Here is a 13,210-nt window from a genome sequence, read left to right as displayed (position 1 = left end):
ATGATACTATTGGAGTCACCATTGCAGTGGCTGGACACAGCATCAACCACAGCTTCTTATGAGTTGGTGCGGGAAGTTACTCTCAGATAAAGTTTTTGGAGGAAATTCTTCCAAATGTCAGGTCCCACGAAAAGCCATGTTGCGTGTTTTTACATTTTGGACCTGGTACAGCATACCTTGGTTGCATTTTCTTCTCTGTTCCTTTCTTAGACACTGGAAAGCTGAAGTCCAATTTGTGGCCCACTTTAATAGCTATTTGAGGCCTTGTGTATATTATACTCTTGTGTAATAATTCTTCTTGATTTTTATCTTACAAATAATCAGCAGTTTTTTTTTTTTTCTGTAAGACTTATTTTTCTCTTATGAGCCTATTGAGTTGTATATTCTCTTACAGGCTATCCCAAACTAACATATGGCCCCTTCCCCCACCCAACTCATGTTCCAACTGCCCCCAGGCAAATGGCAAATGATTTTTAAATGATCTTTTTTTTTTTTTTTTACCCAAATATCTGGTGTGTGATTCATGATTGGCTCTGTCTTCCTGTATATTCTTTGTCATATTCTCATAACCAAGTGCAGAGTCAGAATACATCCTGGTTAATGACATTTCCCTGTTGAGTCCCTACCTACATATTCCCCCTTTTAAGAGAGATTTACTGAGGTTCACTTGCCATTTGCTCCTTGTGAGCTCAGTTGTTTTGAATCATCAACTGATGTTTGCTGGGGCTCCCAGCATGGAGCTGAGATGGGAGAGTGATCCATGTTTCCATCTTGCCCATAATTAAGTTACCCAGGAAAAGGAGAGCTCTCACTTTTCGGGGCAATCACACCAGTCATAAATTTTACTAAGAATTAAAGTTCAGTTGATGGGGGGGGGTGCAGATGAGAAAATGGGATTCCCTCTTCCTTCAAGTACTGCTTCAGGAGTCAGATTTGAGAGCTGCTTGAACGTGGGCTGTGTTTGTAGAATCAGAACAAATCAGAGCAGCAGCCTAATTTCTTTCTGGGGCACACTTGATAACCCCGTTTCTCTTTCTACTAGGTAGCAAGGTTTTAAACACTTACCTGAAGTTGTTTGGCTTAAGCCACCAGCCTATTTTCCTGTCATTCTGGTTAAATAGTACCCTTTCTGGACATGCCCTCCGGTCACCCACCCTCAAGAGAAACAGGCTCTGATTTAGAAAATGTGACTTATGCCAATCGCCACACCCCTTTTCAAGAAGCTTGAGCAATGTGAATGGGCAATGGCGATGGGCATATCTCCAGCCGGTTCTCTCTCTCCCTTTTTTTCCCTTTGCATCACACTCACCCTGTTATTCAGAGAGAAGTTGGGTAAGAAAGGACCAAATATTTCAGAGGAACAAATGATCGTTTAATTTAGGCTGACACTATCCAGTTGTTGTTGGGAGGGGGTCCTCACCCACCAAGAACAGGCAATGCTCACCACTTAGGTTGGGCAAATTCCCAAGATGCCATTTGACAAAGTAATGAGGGAGAGAAAATATGCCACTCACACCCGCTTGAATTAGCTGGGGACTGAACTATGTGCCACTTTAGCTAAGTTCAACTCAGTCTGTTATGTCTGTTTAGAGATCATCTTAGATTAGACGTCAAGGAAAAGACGAAAGCCCAACTTCCGATACTTTCCCTAGCAGTGAGATTTTTTGAATTCTCTACTTATCATGCACCAAAATCTTGTGGTGAACACAAGGGCACACACAGACATTCTCTGCTCCTCACACCCTGGTATCAGCTGGACATGACAACAATGTCACATTAAGGCCAGGACCCCTGAGGAAAAAAAGTTCCTCTGTAATTATAGTAATTACAGCATTTAAGTAGACCACAGACTGTATATCCTTACGGTCTTGGGTTACAATTGACAAACACACATGGGCCAGACATAAGCAGGGAGATGGAGAGCCACACAATAAGAAAAACTGGAGTAAGAAACATCCTTTGCTCATGTGGTTCTGGGGATACCGAATTCTCCAACTTAGACACGAAGGGACCTTTACAGAGGGCCTAATCCAAGCTCTTGCTGTATGTGGAAGTTTCAGGAGTTGTACATCCATGAAATCACATGAGAAATTAGTAGCAAGGGCAAAACAAAAACCTGAATTTGCTTCACTGATTTCTTCAGAAAACAGGAAAAGTAGAAGCCATTGGTTGACAACAGAGGGCAGAGATGCTGTGTCCCATTTACAGCTCTTAGGTTGTCTTTAAGTCCCCCAGCTTTCTGTACCTGCAGTTGAAGAATTACTGACATGACTACAGAGGATTCTAGAACAAGATATAGTCTGTCCACATTGCTCACTCAGAAGCAAAGGCCCAGCGAGGTCCTGGAAACTGCCGCCATAAAGACGGGCAGCGTCGAACCAAAGCCTGGATCCCTGCCTCTTTTTTTCTTTTGTCAATAGATTTTACTTAAATCGGGGTCATATCTTGAAGGTTTTTGAGAATTTCAAATAAAAAAGCATGATAGATTTCTTCACAAAATAACCATATGTATGGATATGCTTTGATTTGGCTTTTGCAAGTAGTGTGTATGTGTGTTTGTGTGTGTGTGTGTGTGTGTGTGTGTGTGTGTATAAACATGATGGTTTGTCAATGTCCTAAAATAATGACATTGTAAAGCCACTTCTCTAGCACACTGATCATGGTAACAGCATTTATAAAAAGGAAATATGGTAATGACATATAGTGGAATACTACCCAGCATTCCCAGGGAAACAAATCTTGTGGAAACACTGTAATTCAGATAAAAGTAAGACAGTGGCCATAGCATGGGAGGAAGAGAAGCTCGTCAGAATTCCTGTTCCAGCAAGACATAAAGAGCAGTGGAAGTAGACAATAACAGTGGCCACAAACAGTATGATAATGACCATCCAATACACTTAGAAATGGCTGCTCTGGTAAATTGAGGTTGTACATATTTTACTATAATAAAACTGGAAAACAAGCCGAGTTCATTCTGGCCATGGCCTAACTCTACCCTCACACGCACATCCTCTGTTCTCTTTCCACACTGCCTCCTAGTGAGGCAGCAGTTAGTGAGGCCCTAGTGAGGACCGTTGTCCTTTCTATTTCTGCCACAACAATTTCCAGACTGATCCAAGCAAGGACGGGTTGGAAAGGGCATGGATTAGAGCACCGTGACTTCTGGCAGACTCTCACTCTGCCCTCTGACACTCCCTTTGAAACCTCTCTCTTTTTAGCTGGAACTATCTAAAGAGCAGTTGTATAAGAGCCTAGAGAACCGATGTGTGCATGTTTTGGAGTATGCCCTAAGACAAGCAAGCCTTGATTCATTTTGGGTTTGGGTAACAGTTCTGGTCTCAGGCATCATCAAAGGGTTCCATTATTTCTCTCCCTTGTTTTCCCTCCCCATGAGTATATCTGTTGTTGAATCATGTCCATGCCATTCAATGATTAGCTCACTAGAATGAGGTCATCGGAGAGCAACTTGCTCCTCTCTGTACCACCCCCCAGCCACAAGAAATCATAATCACGGGGCCACAAATGATATTAATACATGCAAAGTTTCCCTGAAACACCTAAAGCAGGATGCTGACATTTTTGTTGCCGTGGCCATCATTCTAAGATGTTGATATACAAATAGAATACTTGCATTAATTTTATATGCACTCTACCTTAATGGAGTGATTGAAGGTTGTTAGTGACATAACTTGGTATTCTGTACTTCTGGGTATCAACTACCCAAACAGACCCAAACTCATAGTAAGGTGCTCTTACTCCAGAAATAAAATATAACTGGAAATCACACAGTGAGTAGCCAACTGGGATTCTGTAATAGGCTGTTTGCTGTCTCTAGTTACAAGATCTTTAATGTACGACAGAACCCAAAACCCAACCATAGGTCCAGTATACTTTCTTTCTATTCTTTCTATCTATCTATCTATCTATCTATCTATCCACTCGCACGCATGAACGCACGCGCACGCGCGCGCGCGCGCACACACACACACACACACACACACACACACACACAGACAGAGTAGCTCATTGAAGAGCATGACTCTCATGACTCTCAGATTTGTTTTCAAACGCCAGCCCTACCATATGACTTTAAACACCATATGCCTCTGTTTTCTCATCTTTACAACGGATCTAAAATGGCATCCAACTATTTTTGAGAGAAAAATAAGTTAGCATTCATAGTTCCCACACCCTAATATGTTGCCAATGCTCCATTAATAGCCTGTGCTGTGAGAAGACACCAACCTATCAATATAGTAAATCTTATTTTTAAAAAAATCACTTTGTATCTGCTCACTGAACATTGTATGATATTAACTTGTTATGACTTCTGAATCACTAAAGGGTAGGAATTATTTCCTGTTTCCTGTCACTGCAATCATTCCATTACTGCATATAAAACAAGGAGACTCCTCAAATTTACTAATTATTCAAAATAAAACACAGAATATAGCGCTCTTTTGTAAGAATGACCCACTTTCAATGGTAACTCATGAAAAACAACCATCATCCCAAAAGAACATAAACCAATGACCAGCAATACACATGAAGAGGACTGGAAAGATAGGCTATTTCTAATATGATAAACTCTTTATATGTATGATGAGCACAACCTACAGATGACGGGTTCCCATTGCTTGCTACGTCCCAGTGTCTAACAGATGATATATATATATCTCATATATATATATATATATATATATATATATATATATATATTACAGCCCCCACAGTAAGAAGTTTCTAATTCGAACATGGAGTTGGTTCTTATTCTCAGCTGAATATATTTTTAAATCAAGCCACAGGGAATACTTTTGTTTCTATTCATGTGAGACTTGCACACAGGGTTCATGGAGTGACTTAATATCCTTCCTGCAATCAGAATGGTATGCAGCACCAGTATCCTTCACACATAGCCAGTTCCTGAACCTTCACAAACAAATGCCCATTCCCAAGGAAACAATCTCATTAGATGTCGCCCACTGGAATACGTATTGTTCCTCTTGGAGATGTTACAGTGAGATCTTTTAAGATTACAGATCTTAGCTTCCCCTCTAAATTTCAATATAATCTTAAAGACATGTATCTAAATGGGAACTCTTATTTTCATAACAGCTCTTGAAATTCCTGGTAGGGTCAACGGAATGGTTTACTTAGGTTTGTAGCCAGTGGGTAGGTGACGATTTACTGACTGTGGATCTGGACCTGTCTGTCTCTTAATGGGTCACCGGTTCGGGAGCTTCCTTTACATTCTTTGGCTCTGACCCAAACAGAACATGTTTAAAGCTTTAAACCGTCAAACAAAACAGAACACGAGTTTTATTAATGTTCAGGGTACAAGGCCCCCCCCCTTGAGAATTAAAAAGGGGTCACTCCGCAGCCTGTCATCAGTACTGTCCCCTTTGCTTTGGGAAGCCAGTGTTCCTAAGTGTGTGTCATGGGCTGTTACGAGGTGAAGAGTCACATTTATCCTTTAGCAAGAAAACAGTATCAACAAATCAGTGACACAGACAGGAAAAGAATGTAATTCAAACTGTCAGCCCAAGGACCTTGAGCATCGAGTCTCACCGTTCCCCCTTCAATGAAGATGTCCTATAAACTCCAGGCAGGGTGGACATTAGTCCCTAGCTCTCTGGTCTCTCCCTAATTAAACAAACAAGTATCCACTTTTAAAATGTGACTGGAGTATGAGTTTACCTTCAGGAAAGCTATCCAACACACACAACACACACTGGGTAAACCTTTCTCGTTTGTTCTGTTGACACACGGAGGATTTGGAATTCGTGAAATATTTTTGAGTTATGCAGCGCTCAGTGCTGTCACAGAGCTTAAAACTGGAATCTGAAGTTATCTGGAAGAGTTCCACGCAGCGTGGCATAGGAATCCGTGCGGTGTACAGTGCGAACAATAACTTTCTAAGTAGCACAAGATAGAGCCAACAGAAATGAGCGGCACCCTGGCCGTTCCCGCAACTCACCTTGCTGAATTTTAGTCACTAGGTGATGGCGTGCTAGGATCCGGCTCATCCTGTAGGGAGAGCGCCTGGCAGTCTGATCAAATCGCAAGTACATCTCCTGGCTCTCAGGTGTCATGGGATTTAGATAGTAGCAGCCTGCAGCCTGGGTCCTGGGCACCTGGCTGAACATCGTGGGAGAATTCCCACTGCCACCTCAGCTGTCCCCGGCTGTTCACAGCTGTCTCCAGCCTCAGTTAAAGGCACCGATTCCCAGGAGAGAGCCACAGACCCAGCGATTTTTAAAAAGAAAAAGGAGTGCCAAAAGCCACAAGTCAGAATTCCAACCCTCCGGATCTCTCATGTGACCTTGGGAGCCAATCAAAGAACGAGGAGAGGGGACTGGGCGTGTTCGCCAGCTCAGGCCGAGAGGCTCTACCGCAGATCCTTCACACAGTGCTTAAAGCAAATAGAGGATTGCAAGTGCCTGGGGCTGAAAAAGACCCCAGAGCTGAGACAGGTGAGAGGCAGAGAATCCCGGAGGGGCCTAACAAGCCCCGGCATAGGAATCCTATCAGGTCATGAAAGTTAGAGAAAGCGTTTTGGCGTTCCTAAAATCAGCGCAACTAGGTGTAAAAAGCGGAGGAGGGGGTAGCTGTGTTAAAAGTCTTAAATAAATCATTTCAGATAAGCACGGGTATACGATGCCAGCCTTCATTACAGCGGAATTAATCAAACAAAACGCTTCCAAAGAAAAAAAACAAACTTTTTAATCCTATGTTGACACCAGAGCTGAATAAAGACGCCCCTGGACGACCATGCCATGGAGCATCAAGGGCTCTTACAGATAAGATCTAACTAAAGAGACAACCTATTTAGGGTTATTAACTATGCACCCAGCCACGCTCCTTTAATTTGTCCACTTCCTGGGGTTTTTAATCACCACGGAACAAATGCAAAGTGCGAGTCACATTGAAGCTGCTGCCAAGAACCACCACACAGGATGCAAGGATCCTTGCAAAGACCATGGACAACCTGCCAAGCCACAGGGATACCTGTAAAGGTTATTAGTAAGGTCACTCATGAAGGGGTCTCGATTTGGAAAAAAAAAAAAAAGAGGGAGAAAGGCAAACCCAATGCTAATGGAACAATATTATTTCTGACTGGAGTGAGGGTAGCAAGCCAGGCTCAGGCAGAGACACTAGATAGCCTTTAACAAAACAAACAAACAAACAAAATTCCCAAACAACAACAGAACAGAGTCTGGGAATTGTGACTTGGGACACTGGGGAGAGCTCTCTGCAGGAGAGTTCTATACCCATAGGCCTGCAGGCTGGGAACCAGGGAGCATGGGTATAGACACTGTCACTGAGTTTGACCATATGTGAGGACATGAGAGTAGTCGGAATCTCTCCTTTTATTTTGTTTTTCTCTTTAGGAGTGTTTGATGTCAAAAGAAAAGAAAAAAGAAAAAGAAAAAGAAAAAGCTCATAGAAAACACATCCAATTCGAAGCCTGGAGCTGATGAATAAAAATCTTTGGGTTGAGAAGCACATGGACAGGTTGTTCTCACTTTTGGCTGTCTCTCAATAAAAAGCGGCCCAGCTTCTAGCTAGAAACCTCCAGTTAACAGTGTAACAGGGAGCTAGAGAGATGGGCTGCTCCTCTGAGGACCAGGGTTGGATTGCCAGCACCCACATGGCAATTCTCCATTTCTTACCATCACAGTTCCAGGGGTCCCGCATACTCGTTTGGTGTCTGTGGGCACTGCACTTGTGTGCTGCACACACATGCACTCAGGCACACACATCAAATAAATAAGCCATGTAAAAGTTTAACAAGACTCCAGTTAAGACCTTGCTTCCTGTTATTATTGCTCCACGCTGCTCATCAATATTTAGTGCCTTCCCTTGTGGAAAGCTTTGCTGGCCTAATTTTGTAACATACTCCCATGGCAATAGTGAATGAACCACATGTGATGACTATGAACAAAGAGGCAAGACAGCTCTCAGGTGTAAAAGGAGAAAATCTGGTATAAAAGGATCAGAACATGGGGCTTTGTGTTCTTATTGGGGTCTAAAGAGCCTGTATCCTTTGTAGAAGGTAAGAGGTATGTAAAGCTTGCTATATCAGCAGCCTGGGCCTGAGCAGAAGAAAGGTTAAACTCTAACGCAGTATCAGATGCCATTGGTTAAGCTCACAGCATTGGCAGTGGCTGCTGTGGGAGATGCTACTGTCAGGTACCTTGAACATGTGCTTTTGGCTTGACAGTCCAATACCCACCGCATCAAACCAGATAAGGGCCATTATCACCTTTTCACTGAGGTGAGTGAGGGGGTAGAAAAGGGTGGAGGAAGGGCACGATGTTTAGGAATACTGTATGTGTTCCAAGAAGCTAAGTAAAGGCAGGAAATAGGGTGTAGTCGTTTTATAGTTGTGAATAACCCTTAAAGGCTGGACAGCTAAGTGCCAAGATTGCAGTTCATTGCTTTCTTGGCTACATTTTTTTTTTTAAATACATGCAAGGATTCTTCCTCAGAAGCAATATAGTTACTTGAAAAAAAAAAAAAAATGTGGCTCGTTGTCCTGTCTCCTTGTTTGAATAACGAGGAACGTGTGTTGAAAGAGCCTACGCTACCTTTCTCTGAAAATGTCAAGATTGTAATTATGTACGGATTTGACATGTAAGCACATGGACATGAAAACAATTGTATAGATGGGCAACAGAGAAGAAAACCTAAATTTGGGGGAGGGGCAGATCTTTGCTAGAAAGAAATGCAACTTAGAAAAAAAGCCTGAGGCCACAAACGCCAGCCTTGCTTTTGACAAGAACATCCAAGAATAAGGGCCGTATCTATACCATATGCAATAACCCTAATTCTTATATTAACGGGTCCAGGCAGTATCTGTTAATCCAGCCAACTGCCCACCGTGTTCTTGTCAGTTTATATTTCTTTTTTTTAAATTTATTTAACTTTATGTTATGTGCATTGGTGTGAAGGTGTCAGGTTCCCTGGAACTGGAGTTACAGACAGTTGTGAGCTGCCATGTGGGTGCTGGGAACTGAACTCAGGTCCTCTGGAAGAGCAGCCAGTGTTCTTAACCATCTCTCCAGCCCCTGCAGATTTATATTTCTAAAGCAGTTTATTAAAGCAGATAGGTGACATCATTGAGAACTTGTTTTGTAGTAACTTACTGGCCTTGCTATGAAGCCTTTGCTCATGGTTTGCTTTTATCCCATAGTCCTAGTGGGGAAAAGTCCAACAGTGATGGGCAGTTCTGTTCTTTCTAGTTACTACCAACTTCTCTGGGTGTATCCATCTCGCATTTGAGACAACTGCCACCCTGCTCTGGTGAGCAAGTAAGTGGAGAAGTAAGGACTGATGGAGGGAAGGAAGGGGAAGAGAAGGAGAGAGAGAGGGAGGGAGGAAGGGAGAGAAAGAGAGAGAGAACGCCAAATACAAGAGTATCTTTCTTCTTCCATTCTGATTCCTTTAAAAATGGGGAGAAATCTGTGGTGTTGGTGTTTAGTTTTCACTTACCTTTTCCTCTCTGCTGATCAAGGATGATCTTTGCTCACTGTTCCAGACATGGAACAGGCAGATGCACATAAAACAGATCGGGGGGGGGGGGGAGAGATGCAGAGACAACAGAGCTGACCAACCATGTTGGACTCCTACTGCATGCCAGGCCACGGGCACCTACGGTTCCTGTTTTTAACCAATCTCCTCACCAACTGGTGAGGTGCCATATTTTATGAAAAAGGAGGTACAGATCCATGGAGGTGAAGTAATGGCCCTGGGCCACTATCAAGTACATGGAGAGCCATTGTGTGTCTCCAAGCTTGTGACATTTTAACTGTTTCTATTATCACTCACTAGGAACAGGAAAGGCAAAGTCCTGCACAAACAAACAAACAAACAAGGCTGGAGAGCATCAGGCAATAGAATTTTGGGAAAATATGTTGAAAATCATCCTAGACCTCCTTATCGGTATGCAATCCCAGGATGTGTACTTGGAAATCCAAGCATGGGATGGGTCGAATCCCACCGAGATTGAGGTCTATGTAACCTAAAACAAGAAGTCAGAGTCCAGAACACTTGCCTGGTGGCGGACATGGGACCTTTTAGGAGCGATGGCTGAGAATCAGATTCAGCTCAAAGGAAAGCAGTGACTATGCCCATACCACCTGGCCAGTCTATGAGGAAGCTATTACGTGGCCATTTCCACTGAACTGCAACATTTCCTCGCAGAAGGAACTGACGAGGTGCAAAAGACTCCGGAAGTGAACTAAATTTACAAGGCGCAGGAGATTCAGAAGGTTACAGATTCTCCAAGTCCAATAAAGTTATCTCAGCAGCAGTCGCTGGGGGAGCACACCCTCCCACTGGGATGGGCAGAGCTGCCTGCAGGCTGTGCAGCAGCTCCAGAGACACAGTACCCTGAGTCGCCCAAGCTGGGCCAGGCATCTTAGTGATGCAGCTGTAGCCTCTTAGCCATGGACCTATGAGGATGGCAGTAAACTCACTGGTTCAACACACTAGACTGGGGTGGAATGATTGCTTTTGGTGTGTCACCGTGCCATTGCCCTCTGCCACCTGCTTATTTCAAGGCCACTGGCAAATACTTCAGATACAGTCAAAACTTTGAGGTTTGATCTCTAAACTTGGGATATTCAAAGTATCTTCATCTTTTGATTGATGGTCCCAGACTGGAACCCAATGGAATCCTGCGCGCGCATGTGTGCACACAAGCACACACACACACACACACACACACACACACACACACACACACACACTGAGTAGAATGCTAGGAGTGCTTTGACAGAAGCCAGGAAGTGCTTTCATGTGTCTGCTGCTCCTTGTGCCCCTTCATACACACCCCAGCCTCCTCAACAGGCCGTCTGTGTGGTGGGAGCCAAGGTGTGGCTGCCAAGCAGGGGAATGTTTGAGATACAAGCAGCAGGCAGAAGAAATGCAGGACTGGTTTAAAAGGCTGCTTTTGGAATCGTATGAACCGTGGGTTACAGGTGCATGTCAGAGCCTTCTGGTGGGGTGAACACTATTTGTGATGTGTGTGCCTACCTCTGTGCCAGTGGCCTTCCCATACAGACCATAGTCTCTCACAGAGAACCCTAAGCTATTCTTCTGAACAGTTTCTGGCCAGGGGACTTAATTCTGCCATGGGGAATGTGGCAGGACCAATCTATGTCTTCTCTCAAGGGACTGACCTTCAGATGCTATCAGAGATGTTTCCTTTCTTTTTTATTTACTTCCATCTGCCACCATCCCTTTGAAAATGTGGCACTTCCCCTAAGCTCAGAACCCCAGACACAGCCAAGCATTGTGGTTTTACTGCAGCATGCACACTTAACAGCATCAGTTTACCCTCTTGTAATCTAGTGTGACAGTATGGGAGATTTTTGCTTGTTGCAATTTCTTTTTGAGAGTCCTGCCTGTGCATCACTGGGGTTGTTGTGAGAGTAATGTCATGGTCCTTGCATGTGAGCCACTTGCAGGAGAAAACGGAAAAAAAAAATCACCATTTGTTAAGTGCTGTGTGGGAGGCTATGTGTGTTGGCCCAAACTGTTTCATGGCTGATAGGAAGCTGTGCAGTGCTTGTGTATTCTCCTAATATCTGCTGTTAAGTGAGTATTCTCTGCAAGCAACAATTTTGAACTCAATGATAAGATGTTAAAAGTTTTTGGAATTGTTGAGGTGGTTTCCATTCATGATTCTTGTCTCCAGTGATTTACTTTTATCTAGTTTGTTCTGGGAATAAACGAAAATATCAAAGAGCAGAGGGCAGTGTGCATTTGGTGGATGGTTAGGTAAGAAGAAATGGCGAGAGAGAGAGAGAGAACACTTTCCAGAATTCCAGTCCGCACAACCCTTTGTGTTTGACAGATGGTATGTGAGACTCTGTGGAAGGTCCTCCCCTCACTCCTTAGCCTTAGGGAAAACAGGTTATTTCTGGCCTTTGAAGAAAATATCTAAATCTAAACATATTTAACATATTTGGTATAATGGTTGATATATGAACATACATTGTATTAATTGCCACAGTCATATTAACATATTCACCAGTACTCATGGTTGCTGTGGAGGGAGACATTTAAAATCTGCTTTCTTGGCTAAATTTAAGTCAGTAATCATTCACGATAGCCATCCCTGCTCATCAATCTCCAGAATTTACCCAGTTTGTGATGGAGAAGTCTCACTCTCTGACCAATGTCTCCTATTCTACCCAACCCCCTTCCTATGTCCCTAGCAAGCACTGTTCTACTCTCTGGTCCTATAAGCTCACTTTCAGATTGTACCTGCAAGTGAGATCACGCAGCATTTGTCTTTGTACATCAGGCTTATTCTGCTTACTGTATGCCTCCAGGCTTGTCCACTGAGTGGTTCTGTATGGCCTTTTGGGGAAATGTTTACTTATTAGCAAATGTACATGCATATATTCATGGCACTTTTCCTGAGATTGCTTACATCAGCAGAGCTTGGTGGCGATCAGAGTTCACAGTGGCCTCTGAGCAACCTCGCAGAGCGTCACCATAATCATCTTGAGTCTCATGACACAGACCTGTTTAAACAGACCAAGCACTGCACGGATCACCAGGCGTGGCTGCCTTCTCCGTAGCCTGCCCCAACAGCATGACTCATCACTAATCAATTGGGGGAGAATGCTTATGAGGACCAAAAACTGCTGCCGAGGACAGAACATCTCCAAGAGACATTTTCTATTTAGAAGACATTTCAAAGACTTTCATTTCCAGGCTTTGGGGGTCTCAGATGCTCTCCTTGGTCTAGGCTTGTTCTCAGTATACATTACATTAGGAGACCTAGTTTTGGCGTTTCATTAATCAATCAACGCTTTGCAAGTAAAACATTAAGGAGGCAAAGTAGGGTGCAATGCACAATGGTTACATTTTTTTTCTTTAGAATTATACATGTATAGTAGAAAAGTATAAAGAAAATATTCTGAGGTAATTATGGCCGTGGGTGATGCTCCTTGGATTTCCACTTTTCAAACATTCTGACTAATTACATTCCACATATGATGAAAAGATGAAGACGAACCTCTAGTTCACACTAGAGGAAGGCTTCAGCCTCAGGGAAATTCCAGCACTCTCAGTGATGGGAGGCAGAGAGATAAAGATACCTATCGGTCCAAAGATTGCAGACACCATCCTTTCGGGCTCGGGCCCCCGAGTGCCTGACACAGTTAAGCAAAATCCCAGTGTCTAACACTTA

At 43.4% G+C, this 13,210-nt stretch overlaps 1 protein-coding gene across 3 annotated transcripts in view; it reads right to left on the bottom strand.

Moving 5' to 3' along the window:
• Stard13 (StAR related lipid transfer domain containing 13) overlaps positions 1-13,210 on the bottom strand; it is a 370,724-nt gene that overhangs the window by 155,029 nt on the left and 202,485 nt on the right. For 2 of the 3 annotated variants that reach the window (XM_051205446.1, XM_051205447.1), the window contains exon 1: positions 5,978-6,300. The exons of the other annotated variant lie outside the window; for it this stretch is intronic. In XM_051205446.1, the coding sequence (XP_051061403.1) occupies positions 5,978-6,146 (169 nt within the window). In that variant the 5' untranslated portion in view covers positions 6,147-6,300. Of the gene's footprint in view, positions 1-5,977; positions 6,301-13,210 lie in introns of those variants that run through there. 3 annotated transcript variants of the gene reach the window in all.

Source organism: Phodopus roborovskii, unplaced genomic scaffold (assembly GCF_943737965.1).
Source record: "Phodopus roborovskii unplaced genomic scaffold, PHOROB, whole genome shotgun sequence".
NCBI lineage: Eukaryota > Metazoa > Chordata > Mammalia > Rodentia > Cricetidae > Phodopus > Phodopus roborovskii.
Note: the sequence above shows the minus strand (reverse complement) of the source record. Positions and strands in the feature narration are given on the sequence as shown.